Raw genomic sequence first — 16,174 nt, 5'->3', positions numbered from 1 at the left:
CTGCACTGTCGGAGGGGCAGTACTGAGGGAGCGCCGCACTGTCGGAGGGGCAGTACTGAGGGAGCACCGCATTGTCGGAGGGGCAGTACTGAGGGAGTGCCGCACTGTCGGAGGAGCAGTACTGAGGGAGCACCGCACTGTCGGAGGGGCGGTACTGAGGGAGTGCCGCACCGTCGGAGGGGCAGTACTGAGGGAATGCTGCACTGTCGGAGGAGCAGTACTGAGGGAGCACTGCACTGTCGGAGGAGCAGTACTGAGGGAGCGCCGCACTGTCGGAGGGGCAGTACTGAGGGAGTGCCGCACTGTCGGAGGGGCAGTACTGAGGGAGCACCGCACTGTCGTAGGGGCGGTACTGAGGGAGTGCCGCACCATCGGAGGGGCAGTACTGAGGGAGCGCCGCACAGTCGAAGGGGCAGTACTGAGGGAGTGCCGCACTGTCGGAGGAGCAGCACTGAGGGAGTGCCGCACTGCCGGAGGGGCAGTACTGAGGGTGCGCCGCACTGTCTGAGGGGCAGTACAGAGGGAGCGCCGCACTGTCGGGGGAGCAGTACTGAGGGAGCGCCGCACTGTCGGAGGGGCAGTACTGAGGGAGTGCCGCACTGTCGGAGGGGCGGTACTGAGGGAGCGCCGCACTGTCGGAGGGACAGTACTGAGGGAGCGCTGCACTGTCTCAGTGGCAGTACTGAGGGAGTGCTGCACTGTCGGAGGGGCAGTACTGAGGGAGCGCCGCACTGTCGGAGGGGCAGTACTGAGGGAGCACCGCATTGTCGGAGGGGCAGTACTGAGGGAGTGCCGCACTGTCGGAGGAGCAGTACTGAGGGAGCACCGCACTGTCGGAGGGGCGGTACTGAGGGAGTGCCGCACCGTCGGAGGGGCAGTACTGAGGGAATGCTGCACTGTCGGAGGAGCAGTACTGAGGGAGCACTGCACTGTCGGAGGAGCAGTACTGAGGGAGCGCCGCACTGTCGAAGGGGCAGTACTGAGGGAGTTCCGCACTGTCGGAGGAGCAGCACTGAGGGAGTGCCGCACTGTCGGAGGGGCAGTACTGAGGGTGCGCCGCACTGTCTGAGGGGCAGTACAGAGGGAGCGCCGCACTGTCGGGGGAGCAGTACTGAGGGAGCGCCGCACTGTCGGAGGGGCAGTACTGAGGGAGTGCCGCACTGTCGGAGGGGCGGTACTGAGGGAGCGCCGCACTGTCGGAGGGGCAGTACTGAGGGAGCGCCGCACTGTCGGAGGGGCAGTACTGAGGGAGCGCCGCACTGTCGGAGGAGCAGTACTGAGGGAGCGCCGCACTGTCGGAGGGGCAGTACTGAGGGAGCGCCGCACTGTCGGAGGGGCAGTACTGAGGGAGCGCCGCACTGTCGGAGGGGCAGTACTGAGGGAGCGCCGCACTGTCGGAGGGGCAGTACTGAGGGAGTGCCGCACTGTCGGAGGGGCAGTACTGAGGGAGTGCCGCACTGTCGGAGGGGCAGTACTGAGGGAGCGCCGCACTGTCTGAGGGGCAGTACTGAGGGAGTGCTGCACTGTCGGAGGGGCAGTACTGAGGGAGCGCCGCACTGTCGGAGGAGCAGTACTGAGGGAGCGCCGCACTGTCTGAGGGGCAGTACTGAGGGAGCGCCGCACTGTCTGAGGGGCAGTGCTGAGGGAGTGCTGCACTGTCGGAGGGACAGTACTGAGGGAGTGCTGCACTGTCTCAGGGGCAGTACTGAGGGAGTGCTGCACTGTCGGAGGGGCAGTACTGAGGGAGCGCCGCACTGTCGGAGGGGCAGTACTGAGGGAGCACCGCATTGTCGGAGGGGCAGTACAGAGGGAGTGCCGCACTGTCGGAGGAGCAGTACTGAGGGAGCACCGCACTGTCGGAGGGGCGGTACTGAGGGAGTGCCGCACCGTCGGAGGGGCAGTACTGAGGGAATGCTGCACTGTCGGAGGAGCAGTACTGAGGGAGCACCGCACTGTCGGAGGAGCAGTACTGAGGGAGTGCCGCACTGTCGGAGGGGCAGTACTGAGGGAGTGCCGCACTGTCGGAGGGGCAGTACTGAGGGAGCACCGCACTGTCGTAGGGGCGGTACTGAGGGAGTGCCGCACCATCGGAGGGGCAGTACTGAGGGAGCACCGCACTGTCGGAGGGGCAGTACTGAGGGAGCGCCGCACTGTCGGAGGGGCAGTACTGAGGGAGTGCCGCACTGTCGGAGGAGCAGTACTGAGGGAGTGCCGCACTGTCGGAGGGGCAGTACTGAGGGTGCGCCGCACTGTCGGAGGGGCAGTACTGAGGGAGCGCCGCACTGTCGGAGGAGCAGTACTGAGGGAGCGCCGCACTGTCAGAGGGGCAGTACTGAGGGAGTGCCGCACTGTCGGAGGAGCAGTACTGAGGGAGCGCCGCACTGTCGGAGGGGCGGTACTGAGGGAGTGCCGCACTGTCGGAGGGGCAGTACTGAGGGAGTGCCGCACTGTCGGAGGGGCGGTACTGAGGGAGCGCTGCACTGTCGGAGGGGCGGTACTGAGGGAGCGCTGCACTGTCGGAGGGGCAGTACTGAGGGAGCGCCGCACTGTTGGAGGGGCAGTACTGAGGGAGCGCCGCACTGTCAGAGGAGCAGTACTGAGGGAGCGCCGCACTGTCGGAGGGGCAGTACTGAGGGAGCGCCGCACTGTCGGAGGGGCAGTACTGAGGGAGCGCCGCACTGTCGGAGGGGCAGTACTGAGGGAGCGCCGCACTGTCGGAGGGGCAGTACTGAGGGAGTGCCGCACTGTCGGAGGGGCAGTACTGAGGGAGTGCCGCACTGTCGGAGGGGCAGTACTGAGGGAGCGCCGCACTGTCTGAGGGGCAGTACTGAGGGAGTGCTGCACTGTCGGAGGGGCAGTACTGAGGGAGCGCTGCACTGTCTGAGGGGCAGTACTGAGGGAGTGCCGAACTGTCGGAGGGGCAGTACTGAGGGAGCGCCGCACTGTCGGAGGGGCAGTACTGAGGGAGCGCCGCACTGTCGGAGGGGCAGTACTGAGGGAGCGCCGCACTGTCGGAGGGGCAGTACTGAGGGAGCGCCGCACTGTCGGAGGGGCAGTTCTGAGGGAGCGCCGCACTGTCGGAGGTGAAACCAAGGCATCGTCTGCCCTCTCGGGTGAATGTAAATGATCCCACGGCCACTATTCTAAGAAGAGCAGGGGGGAGTTCTCCCCGGTGTCTTGGCCAACCTATATCCCTCAACCAACATCACTAAAAACAGTTGATATGGTCATTTTCACATTGCTGTTTGTGGGAGCTTGCTGTGCACAGATTAGCTGCCGAGCATTACAACAGTGACCACACTGCAAAAGTATTTCATTGGCTGTAAAGTGCTTTGGGACATCCTGAGGTGGTGAAAGGCGCTATAGAAATGCAAGTTCTTTTTTTGTTTCTATGACTCTGGCCACCTTCGCTTGCCCCTTGACCCCGTCCAACTTCCCTGCCCCACCACACCTATCTTTGCCCCTTCATTGGTTGAACACTCACCAGCAGCTTTCGTCTGACACCTTCCCTAAACCCACAGTCTCGACACCTTTAAAAACCTTGAAACCCATATCTTTCACCAAGTTTTCTGCAGCTCCCAACCGGCCATGTCTTGACATCAATTGCTCTCTCTAGATTTTTCTTTTCTGTTCCCCACCTCTCCCCCCACCCCAATAAAGCAGCTTCACGCAATGTCTTTATTAACGGCACAATATGCTGTGGCTGGGACTTGGTGGAGAGGGAGGTTGGAAAGGTCTTGTGCAGCCTTTTTATATTCGTTCTTGGGATGTGGGCGTCCCTGGCAAGGCCAGCATTTATTGCCCATCCCTAGTCGCCACTTGAGAAGGTGGTGGTGAGCCGCCGCCTTGAACCGCTGCAGTCCGTGTGGTGAAGGCACTCCCACAGTGCTGTTAGGGAGGGAGTTCCAGGATTTTGACCCAGCGACGATGAAGGATCGGCCGATATATTTCTAAGTCAGGATGGTGTGTGACTTGCTGAGCGGGTTATGGGTGAGCTGGTTATTGGTGAAGGTGTTATGGGTGAGCGAGTTATCAGTAATCTGATTATCTGTGAGCGGGTTATCGGTGAGCGGGTCATTGGTGAGTGGCGTTATTGCTGAGCGCGTTATCGGTGGGCGGGGTATCGGTGAAGGTGTTAATGGTGAGTGGGTTATCAGTGAGCGGGCTATCGGTGGGTGGGTTATGGGTGAGGGGGTTATCGGTGAAGGTGTTAATGGTGAGTGGGTTATCAGTGAGCGGGCTATCGGTGGGTGGGTTATGGGTGAGGGGGTTATCGGTGAAGGTGTTATTGGTGAGTGGGTTATTAGTGAGTGGGCTATTGGTGGGTGGCTTATTGGTAAGCAGGATATCGGAGAAGGTGTTATCGGTGAGTGGATTATCGATGAGCAGGTTATCGGTGAGCGGATTATCGGTGAGCGGGTTATTGGTGAGTGGGTTATCGGTGAGCGGGCTATCGCTGAGCCGGTTATCGGTAAGCTGATTATCGATGAGCCAGTTATCGGTGAGCTGATTATCGGTGAACGGGTTATCGGTGAGCGGGTTATCGGTGAGCGGGCTGTCGGTGAGCGGGCTATCGGTGAGCAGGCTATCAGTGAGCAGGCTATCAGTGAGTGGGTTATCGGTGAGCGGGCTATCGGTGAGTGGGCTCATGGTGAATGGAGTTATCGGTGAGCCGGTTATCGGTGAGTGGGCTATGGGTGAGCGGGCTATGGGTGAGCGGGTTATTGGTGAGTGGGCTATCGGTGAGTGGGCTCATGGTGAGTGGGCTATGGGTGAGCGGGTTATCAGTGAGCAGGTTATCGGTGAGCGGGTTATCGGTGAGCGGGCTATTGGTGAGTGAGTAATCGGTGAGCGGGTTTATGGTGAATGGAGTTATCGGTGAGCGGGCTATCGGTGAGTGGGCTATGGGTGAGCGGGTTATCAGTGAGCGGGCTATGGGTGAGCGGGTTATCGATGAGCGAGTTATCGGTAAGCGGGTTATCGATGAGCGAGTTATCGGTAAGCGGGTTATCGATGAGCGAGTTATCGGTAAGCGGGTTATCGATGAGCGAGTTATCGGTAAGCGGGTTATCGATGAGTGGGTTATCAGTGAGCGGGCTTATGGTGAATGGAGTTATCGATGAGCGGGTTATCGGTGAGCAGGCTATGGGTGAGCGGGTTATCGGGGAGCAGGCTATGGGTGAGCGGGTTATCGGTGAGCAGGCTATGGGTGAGCGGGTTATCGATGAGAGGGTTATCAGTAAGCGGTTATCAATGAGAGGGTTATCGGTGAGCGGGTGATCAATGAGAGGGTTATCGGTGAGCGGGTTATCAATGAGAGGGTTATCGGTGAGCGGGTTATCAATGAGAGGGTTATCGGTGAGCGGGTTATCAATGAGAGGGTTATCGGTGAGCGGGTTATCAATGAGAGGGTTATCGGTAAGCGGGTTATCGATGAGCGGGTTATCGGTGAGCAGGCTATGGGTGAGCGGGTTATCGGTGAGCAGGCTATGGGTGAGCGGGTTATCGGTGAGCAGGCTATGGGTGAGCGGACTATTGATGAGAGGGTTATCGGTGAGCGGGTTATCGATGAGAGGGTTATCAGTAAGCGGTTATCAATGAGAGGGTTATCGGTGAGCGGGTTATCGATGAGAGGGTTATCGGTAAGTGGGTTATCGGTGAGCGGCTTATCGGTGAGCAGGCTATGGGTGAGCGGGTTATCGGTGAGCAGGCTATGGGTGAGCGGGTTTATGGTGAATGGAGTTATCGGTAAGCAGGCTATGGGTGAGCGGGTTATCGGTGAGCGGCTTATCGGTGAGCAGGCTATGGGTGAGCGGGTTATCGGTGAGCAGGCTATGGGTGAGCGGGTTTATGGTGATTGGAGTTATCGGTAAGCAGGCTATGGGTGAGCGGGTTATCGGTGAGCGGGTTATCGGTAAGCAGGCTATGGGTGAGCGGGTTATCGGTGAGCGGGTTATCGGTGAGCAGGCTTTGGGTGAGCGGGTTATCGGTAAGCAGGCTATGGGTGAGCGGGTTTATGGTGAATGGAGTTATCGGTAAGCAGGCTATGGGTGAGCGGGTTATCGGTGAGCGGGTTATCAATGAGCGGGTTATCGGTGAGCGGGTTTATGGTGAATGGAGTTATCGGTAAGCAGGCTATGGGTGAGCGGGTTATCGGTAAGCAGGCTATGGGTGAGCGGGTTATCGGTGAGCGGGTTATGAGTGAGCGGGTTTATGGTGAATGGAGTTATCGGTAAGCAGGCTATGGGTGAGCGGGTTATCGGTGAGCGGGTTATCGGTGAGCGGGTTATCGGTAAGCAGGCTATGGGTGAGCGGGTTATGGGTGAGCGGGTTTATGGTGAATGGAGTTATCGGTAAGCGGGCTATGGGTGAGCAGATTATCAATGAGAGGGTTATCGGTGAGCGGATTATCGGTAAGCGGGCTATGGGTGAGCGGGTTTATGGTGAATGGAGTTATCGGTAAGCAGGCTATGGGTGAGCGGGTTTATGGTGAATGGAGTTATCGGTAAGCAGGCTATGGGTGAGCGGGTTATCGGTGAGCAGGTTATTGGTAAGCAGGCTATGGGTGAGCGGGCTATGGGTGAGCGGGTTATCGGTGAGCAGGCTATGGGTGAGCGGGTTTATGGTGAATGGAGTTATCGGTAAGCGGGTTATCGGTGAGCACCTGCTTACACTTGGTTTTGCTCTGAACCATTAATGCTGACGAAAGGTCATCGACCTTAAACATTAACTTTGTTTCTCTCTCCACAGATCCTGCCTGACCTGCTAAGTATTGCCAGCATTTTATGTTTTTATTTCAGATTTCCAACAGCCACAGTATTTTGCTTTTGCATTTGTTCTCCCAGCTCTCAGGCTGCTGTGGTCAGGACAGTTTCCCACTCCCTCAGTCCCCACCCCCTCCTTATTGACCCACGTCGCTAATTTTAGTAATTTGTATATCTTTACCCCTGGATCCCTCTGTTCTCCTTCCCCATTTAGAGTATTTTTTCCAAGCAGTATGTGACCTCTTCCTACCAAAGTCTAACACCTCACTATTAACTATATTGAAATAAATTTGCTAATTACACGATTGTTTCAGGAAGTACTTGATTTTGGAGTAAGCGTGTTGAAGTACAAAGTGAATTCCTTTTGTGTATGTGTAGGGATTGGCAAATATCCACTCGGCCCAGCTCCTTACATTGCTGTTAATGCTTGTCCTGGGCACCCTGTGTCTACTGGGAGTTTATCCCACAGATTAATCTCCACCCGTGATCACTGTGCCTTCCGTAGAGGAATAGGAGGAGGTCATTCTACCCCGCGAGCCTATTCCGCCATTTAATTGTCAGCCAGAGGCTCAGTGGGTGGCACACTCACCTCTGAGTCAGAAGGTCGTGGGTTCAAGTCCCACTCCAGAGACTTGAGCACAAAAATCTAGGTTGACACTCCAGGGGCAGTACTGAGGGAGCGCCGCACTGTCGGAGGGGCGGTACTGAGGGAGTGCCGCACTGTCGGAGGGGCAGTACCGAGGGAGCGCCGCACTGTCGGAGGAGCAGTACTGAGGGAGCGCCGCACTGTCGGAGGAGCAGTACTGAGGGAGCGCCGCACTGTCGGAGGGGCAGTACCGAGGGAGCGCCGCACTGTCGGAGGGGCAGTACTGAGGGAGTGCTGCACTGTCGGAGGGGCAGTACCGAGGGAGCGCCGCACTGTCGGAGGGGCAGTACTGAGGGAGTGCTGCACTGTCGGAGGGGCAGTGCTGAGGGAGTGCCGCACTGTCGGAGGAGCAGTACTGAGGGAGCGCCGCACTGTCGGAGGGGCAGTACTGAGGGAGCGCCGCACTGTCGGAGGGGCAGTACTGAGGGAGCGCCGCACTGTCGGAGGGGCAGTACTGAGGGAGCGCCGCACTGTCGGAGGGGCAGTACTGAGGGAGCGCCGCACTGTCGGAGGGGCAGTACTGAGGGAGCGCCGCACTGTCGGAGGGGCAGTACTGAGGGAGTGCCGCACTGTCGGAGGGGCAGTATTGAGGGAGCGCTGCACTGTCGGAGGGGCAGTACTGAGGGAGCGCCGCACTGTCGGAGGGGCAGTACTGAGGGAGCGCCGCACTGTCGGAGGGGCAGTACTGAGGGAGCGCTGCACTGTCGGAGGGGCAGTACTGAGGGAGCGCCGCACTGTCGGAGGAGCAGTACTGAGGGAGCGCCGCACTGTCGGAGGGGCAGTACTGAGGGAGCGCCGCACTGTCGGAGGGGCAGTACTGAGGGAGCGCCGCACTGTCGGAGGGGCAGTACTGAGGGAGCGCCGCACTGTCGGAGGGGCAGTACTGAGGGAGCGCCGCACTGTCGGAGGGGCAGTACTGAGGGAGCGCCGCACTGTCGGAGGGGCAGTACTGAGGGAGTGCCGCACTGTCGGAGGGGCAGTATTGAGGGAGCGCTGCACTGTCGGAGGGGCAGTACTGAGGGAGCGCCGCACTGTCGGAGGGGCAGTACTGAGGGAGCGCCGCACTGTCGGAGGGGCAGTACTGAGGGAGCGCTGCACTGTCGGAGGGGCAGTACTGAGGGAGCGCCGCACTGTCGGAGGAGCAGTACTGAGGGAGCGCCGCACTGTCGGAGGGGCAGTACTGAGGGAGCGCCGCACTGTCGGAGGAGCAGTACTGAGGGAGCGCCGCACTGTCGGAGGAGCAGTACTGAGGGAGCGCCGCACTGTCGGAGGGGCAGTACTGAGGGAGCGCCGCACTGTCGGAGGGGCAGTACTGAGGGAGCGCCGCACTGTCGGAGGGGCAGTACTGAGGGAGCGCCGCACTGTCGGAGGGGCAGTACTGAGGGAGCGCCGCACTGTCGGAGGGGCAGTACTGAGGGAGTGCCGCACTGTCGGAGGGGCAGTATTGAGGGAGCGCTGCACTGTCGGAGGGGCAGTACTGAGGGAGCGCCGCACTGTCGGAGGGGCAGTACTGAGGGAGCGCTGCACTGTCGGAGGGGCAGTACTGAGGGAGCGCCGCACTGTCGGAGGGGCAGTACTGAGGGAGCGCCGCACTGTCGGAGGGGCAGTACTGAGGGAGTGCCGCACTGTCGGAGGGGCAGTATTGAGGGAGCGCCGCACTGTCGGAGGGGCAGTACTGAGGGAGCGCCGCACTGTCAGAGGGGCAGTACTGAGGGAGCGCCGCATTGTCGGAGGGGCAGTACTGAGGGAGCGCCGCACTGTCGGAGGGGCAGTACTGAGGGAGCACCGCACTGTCGGAGGGGCAGTACTGAGGGAGCGCCGCACTGTCGGAGGGGCAGTACTGAGGGAGCGCCGCATTGTCGGAGGGGCAGTACTGAGGGAGCGCCGCACTGTCGGAGGGGCAGTACTGAGGGAGCGCCGCACTGTCGGAGGGGCAGTACTGAGGGAGCGCCGCACTGTCAGAGGGGCAGTACTGAGGGAGCGCCGCATTGTCGGAGGGGCAGTACTGAGGGAGCGCCGCACTGTCGGAGGGGCAGTACTGAGGGAGCACCGCACTGTCGGAGGGGCAGTACTGAGGGAGCGCCGCACTGTCGGAGGGGCAGTACTGAGGGAGCGCCGCATTGTCGGAGGGGCAGTACTGAGGGAGCGCCGCACTGTCGGAGGGGCAGTACTGAGGGAGCGCCGCACTGTCGGAGGGGCAGTACTGAGGGAGCGCCGCACTGTCGGAGGGGCAGTACTGAGGGAGCGCTGCACTGTCGGAGGAGCAGTACTGAGGGAGCGCTGCACTGTCGGAGGGGCAGTACTGAGGGAGTGCCGCACTGTCGGAGGGTCAGTACTGAGGGAGCGCTGCCCTGTCGGAGGGGGCAGTACTGAGGGAGCGCCGCACTGTCAGAGGGACAGTACTGAGGGAGCGCCGCACTGTCGGAGGGGCAGTACTGAGGGAGCGCTGCACTGTCGGAGGGGCAGTTCTGAGGGAGCGCCGCACTGTCGGAGGGGCAGTACTGAGGGAGCGCTGCACTGTCGGAGGGGCAGTACTGAGGGAGCGCCGCACTGTCGGAGGGGCAGTACTGAGGGAGCGCCGCACTGTCAGAGATGCTGTCTTTCGGATGAGATGTTAAACCGAGGCCCCGTCTGCTCTCTCAGGCGGATGTAAAGGATCCCATGGCACTATTTCGAAGAAGAGCAGGGGAGTTATCCCTGGTGTACTGTCCAATATTAATCCCTCAACCAACATACCAAAAGCAGATGATCTGGTCATTATCACATTGCTGTTTGTGGGAGCTTGCTGTGCGCAAATTAGCTGCCGTGTTTCCTACATTACAACAGTGACTACACTTCACAAAGTACTTCATTGGCTGTGAAGCACTTTGGGACATCTGGTGGTCATGAAAGGCTCAATATAAGTGCAAGACTTTCTTTCTTTTAATTAATCGTGGCTGATCTGTATCTTAACTCCATCTACCCGCCTTGGTCCCATAACCCTGAATACCCTTACATAACAAAAATCGATCAATCTCAGTTGGGAGATTTTCAATTGACCCCCTGCCTCAACAGATTTTGGGGGAGAGAGTTCCCGATTTCCACCCCCCTTTGTGTGAAGAAGTGCTTCCTGACATCACCCCTGAACGGCCTGGCTCTAATTTTAAGGTTCTGCCCCCTTGTTCTGGACTCCCCCCACCAGAGGAAATAGTTTCTCTCTCTCCACCCGATCAACTCCTTCAAATCAGCTTAACTACCTCAATTAGATCACCCCTTAATCTTCTTTACTCCAGGGAACATAACAGAGGAAATAGGAGCAGGAGGAGGCCATTCGGCCCCTCGAGCCTGCTCCCCCATTAAATAAGATCATGGCTGATCTTCTCCCTCATCTCCACTTTCCTGCACTATCCCCATATCCCTCGATTCCCATAATATCCAAAAATCTATCGATGTCAGTCTTGAATATACTCAACGACTGAGCCTCCACAGCCCTCTGGGGCAGAGAATTCCAAAGATTCTCCACCTTCTGAGTGAAGAAATTCCTCCTCATCTCAGTCCTAAATGGCCGACCCCTTATCCTGAGACTGTGACCCCTGGTTCTAGACTCCCCAGCCAGGGGGGAAACATCCTCCCTGCATCTACCCTGTCAAGCCCTGTAAGAATTTTGTATGTTTCAATGAGATCACCTCACATTCTTCTAAACTCTAGGGAATATAGGCCTAGTCTACTCAATCTCTCCTCATAGGACAATCCCCCCATCCCAGGAACCAGTCTGGTGAACCTTCATTGCACTCCCTCTATGGCAAGTATATCCTTCCTTAGGTAAGGAGACCAAATCTGTACACAATACTCCAGGTGTGGTCTCACCAGGGCCCTATATAACTGCAGTAAGACGTCTTTACTCTTATACTCAAATCCTCTTGTAATAAAGGCCAACATACCATTTGCTTTCCTAATTGCTTGCTGTACCTGCCTGTTAACTTTCAGTGATTCGTGTACAAGGACACCCAGGTCCCTCTGAACACCAACATTTCACAATCTCTCACCATTTAAAAAATACTCTGCTTTTCTATTTTTCCTACCAAAGTGGATAACTTCACATTTCTCCACATTATATTCCATTTGCCATGTTCTTTCCCACTCACTTAGCCTGTCTATATCCCCTTGAAGCCTCCTTGCATCCTCCTCACAACTTACATTCCCACCCAGCTTTGTATCATCAGCAGATTTGGAAATGTTACATTTGGTCCCCTCGTCCAAATCATTGATGTAGATTGTGAATAGCTGAGGCCCAAGCACTGATCCTTGCGGTACCCCACTAGTTACAGCCTGCCAACCCAAAAATGACCCGTTTATTCCTACTCTCTGTTTCCTGTCCGTTAACCAATCCTCAATCCATGCTAGTATATTACCCCCAATCCCATGAGCCCTAATTTTGTTTAATAACCACTTGTGTGACACCTTATCGAATGCCTTCTGAAAATCCAAATACACCACATCCACTGGTTTCCCCTTATCTATTCTGTTAGTTACAACCTCAAAAAACTAAGATTCGTCAAACACGATTTCCCTTTCATAAATCCGTGTTGACTCGGCCCAATCCTATTATTATTTTCTAAGTGCCCTGTTCCCAAGTCCCTAATAATAGATTCTAACATCCTCCCTACTACTGATGTCCGGCTAACTGGCCTGTAGTTCCCAGTTTTCTCTCTCCCTCCTTTAACCATAATCATAATCAACTTTTATTGCCATTGTTAGTGCACAAGTGCAGTACAACGAAATGTAGGCTTGCGGCTCCCGAGAGTGTACATTTAGATTAAGACATTTAGACATTCAACATACATTTGGCTTGTAATACATTAACATAAACATAACCATAATAAAGTGCATTGGCAGATGCGCAGGCTTTAGAGTTTATTTGTGGAGTTCAGTAGGATGACAGCCCTGGGAAAGAAGCTGTTCCTAAATCTGGTCGTACGGGTGCGAATGCATCTGTAGCGTCTCCCAGATGGCAGGAGGGCGAACAGACTGTGGCTGGGGTGGGTAGGGTCTTTGATGATGGTCCGTGACCTCCGTAAACAGTGTTTCTGGTATATGTGCTCTATGGTCGGTAGCCGGGTGCCGGTAATGCGTTGGGCAGTTTTGACTACCCGCTGCCATACCATTTCTTAAATAATAACCTTCTTTACTCGAGGGAATACAAGCCCAGTCTGTGCAACCTCAGAATTTAACCCTTTCAGTCCCCACATCCTGTTTTGGGAAGAGACATGGGCCATTTGACCCTTTATTGGGATTGAATTGGTTCTGATTGGGCTGTTGAATGCTAGTTGCTCTGCCGGTTGAGGAGCCGCTGCCCCTGGGATCTCCATAGCAAAGGCAGCAATTAGCGCCTGATTCACACACTTCCATCTCAGTGGTCTGAGGATTGCTCCAATAAAGCCCGCCAGCACACGAGGCTCCGGGATGCTGGTCAGCTGTGCAGATGCATGCCAGCCCTTCTCCCCACTCCGTAAGATCTGAACATGGACCAGCTTTATCTAAATTCCCGTTTACAAACTCAACTATCTCCGCAGATGGACGATTGCTGTTTCCCGCAGGAGGGCAACGATCCCAGGAACGGTTTCCCTTCCTACCAACCTCACATCGCCCAGAGGAACCTGATCCAAGCCTCGGGGGAGTACATGGAGAGCGCGGCTTGGGACGCAGGTATGGCCACAGCTGTCTGTCCCCGGGCCGTGTTGTGTGAGTCGGGTTTAATACTGGGGCACTGGGCTGGATGGAGGTGACCCAGGTGCTGTGATGGGCGAGATGACAGACGGGGTTCGCTGTGTTGATCGCCTGTCCCAGATAATCCTAGCTTTAGTCTGCATCTTGCTGCCGACCATCCTTATATTGAAAGTGACCCCAGATTTACAGACAGAACCTGTATTTCTACAACACCGGACGTCCCAAAGCGCTTCACGGCAATGAGCTACTTTTTTTGAAGTGTAGTCACTGTTGGAACTTACAAAATAGGAGCAGGAGTCGGCCATTCGGCCCCTCGAGCCTGCTCCACCATTCAGTGAGATCATGTCTGATCATCGACCTCATCTCCACTTTCCTGCCCGATCCCCATATCCCTCGATTCCCCTAGAGTCCAAAAATCTATCGATCTCAGTCTTGAATATACTCAACGACTGAGCATCCACAGCCCTCTGGGGTAGAGAATTCCAAAGATTCACCTCCCTCTGAGTGAAGAAATTCATCCTCATCTCAGTCCTAAATGGCCGACCCTTTATCCTGAGACTGTGACCCCTGGTTCTAGACTCCCCAGCCAGGGGAAACAATCTCTCGGCATCCACCCTGTCAATCCCCCTCAGAATCTTCATATGTTTCAATGAGATCACCTCGCATTCTTCTAAATTCTCAGGAATATAGGCCTAGTCTACTCAATCTCTCCTCATAGGACAATCCCCCCATCCCAGGAACCAGTCTGGTGAACCTTCGTTGCACTCCCTCTATGGCAAGTATATCCTTCCTTAGGTAAGGAAACCAAAACTGTGCACAATACTCCAGGTGTGGTCTCACCAGGGCCCTATATAATTGCAGTAAGACGTCTTTACTCTTATACTCAAATCCTCTTGTAATAAAGGCCAACACACCATTTCCTTTCCTAATTGCTTGCTGTACCTGCATGTTAACTTTCAGTGATTGGTGTACAAGGACACCCAGGTCCCTCTGAACACCAACATTTCCCAATCTCTCACCATTTAAAAAATACTCTGCTTTTCTATTTTATTTTTCTACCAAAGTGGATAACTTCACATTTCTCCACTTTTATATTCCATCTGGCATGTTCTTGCCCACTCACTTAGCCTGTCTATATCCCCTTGAAGCCCACTTGCATCCTCCTCACAACTTACATTCCCACCCAGCTTTGTATCATCAGCAAACTTGGATATATTACATTTGGTCCCCTCATCTATGTCATTAATATAGATTGTAAAGAGCTGAGGCCCCAACACTGATCCTTGTGGTACCCCACTAGTTAATTCCAACACCTAGGGGGAAAAATTCAGCGGCGCCCCCTTTGGGGTACTAACTTCACCGGGCATTAACTTTTTCAGGGCGCTAAAAGTAACACCACTGCACCATAAATTCGGTGGGGGTGGAGGCGGGGCACTATTGGAAGCATTCACCCCCTCCTTCCTGGGGTGCTACCCCTGAATGTCACGTCGCTACGTGTAACAGCGCCATGCGCATTGTCATGTTGTGCCGTAAAAGGGAGGGGCCTAGCGCTGCATGCATGGGGCCCTGCTAGACCAGCGGAGGTGCCGGGCTGAGCGATCGCGGCTGGCACCCCGACTGAAAGAGGGGAAGGGGGCGGGTGCTGGCAGCCAGCCCGGAAAAAAATGGCTGCCCGACACCTGCCCCTTTAAATAACGCGGCTGCACAAACGCCACCCTGACCCTGTTTGACATATCGTCCAGCGAGGTAGGTCAGGGGGCGCAGCTGAAGTTTGCAAGTGGTGTGCTGTGCACGGCGATGGCATCACCGCCAGCGGCGGGGCACTACTGGCTACTGCCGCTGCTAACTTCCTGCTGAATTTCACGGGAGGTGTTAGCGGTGCCCGGGCGCTGGGGCTTTACGCCCCATTAGCGCCCCCGGGGTGCTAACTGGAGGCGCAAAGCAACCCAATTTTTCCCCCTAGAGTTTTGAAAGAGTTAGCTAGAAAGATGGTGGATGCATTGGTTGTCATCTTCCAAAATTCCATTTATTCTAGAACGGTTCCCGCGGATTGGAAGGTAGCAAATGTAACCCCACTATTTAAGAAAGGAGGGAGAGAGAAAACGGGGAACTACAGACCAGTTAGCCTGACATCAGTAGTAGGGCAAAAGCTAGAGTCGAGTATTAAGGATGTGGTAACAGGGCATTTCGAAAATAATAATGGGATTGGGCAGAGTCAACACCGATTTATGAAAGGGAAATCGTGTTTGACGAATCTGTTTTTTGAGACTGTAACTAGCAGAATAGATAAGGGGGAACCAGTGGATGTGGTGTATTTGGATTTTCAGAAGGCATTCGATAAGGTGCCACACAAGAGGTTATTAAACAAAATTGGGGCACATGGGATTGGGGGGTAGTATTAGCATGGATTGAGGATTGGTTAACAGACAGAAAACCGAGTAGAATCATTGAATGGTTACAGCATGGAACGTTGAGCCCATGCCGGCTCCTTGCAAGAGCACCTCAGCCAGGCCCACTCCTCCGCCCTTTCCCCGTAGCCCTGCAAATGTTTTTCTTTCAGATACTTATCCAGCTTCCTTTTGAAGGCCATGATTGAATCTGCCTCCACCACCCTTTCAGGAAGTGCATTCCAGATCCTAACCACTCGCTGCGTAAAACGGTATTTCCTCATGTCGCCTTTGGTTATAGATACATAGAAACATAGAAGATAGGAGCAGGAGTCGGCCATTCAGCCCTTCGAGCCTGCTCCGCCATTCAATGAGATCATGGCTGATCATCCAAATTCAGTACCCGCTCCCTGCCTTCTCCCCATATCCCTTGATCCCTTTAGCCTTAAGAAATATATCCAACTCTTTCTTGAATATATTTAATGAATTGGCCTCCACCGCCCTCTGTGGCAGAGAATTCCACAGGTTCACCACTCTCTGGGTGAAGAAATTCCTCCTCATTTCAGTCCTAAATGGCTTACCCCTTATCCTTAGACTATGACCCCTGGTTCTGGACTCCCCGGCCATCAGAAACATCCTTCCTGCATCTAGTCTGTCCAGGCCTGACAGAA

The 16,174-nt window shown here is 55.6% G+C and overlaps 1 protein-coding gene across 1 annotated transcript in view; it reads left to right on the top strand.

The window, feature by feature from the left end:
* LOC147091151 (uncharacterized) overlaps positions 1 to 16,174 on the top strand; it is a 59,048-nt gene that overhangs the window by 11,575 nt on the left and 31,299 nt on the right. Inside the window, exon 2 of the mRNA XM_085977622.1 lies at positions 12,963 to 13,095. Coding sequence (XP_085833748.1) covers positions 12,963 to 13,095 — 133 coding nt within the window. The remainder of the gene's footprint in view (positions 1 to 12,962; positions 13,096 to 16,174) is intronic.

This window comes from Somniosus microcephalus, unplaced genomic scaffold (genome assembly GCF_052327205.1).
Source record: "Somniosus microcephalus isolate GS21.2 unplaced genomic scaffold, FLI_Smic_1.0 unresolved_chr4, whole genome shotgun sequence".
In the NCBI taxonomy this organism is placed as follows: domain Eukaryota; kingdom Metazoa; phylum Chordata; class Chondrichthyes; order Squaliformes; family Somniosidae; genus Somniosus; species Somniosus microcephalus.
Note: the sequence above shows the minus strand (reverse complement) of the source record. Positions and strands in the feature narration are given on the sequence as shown.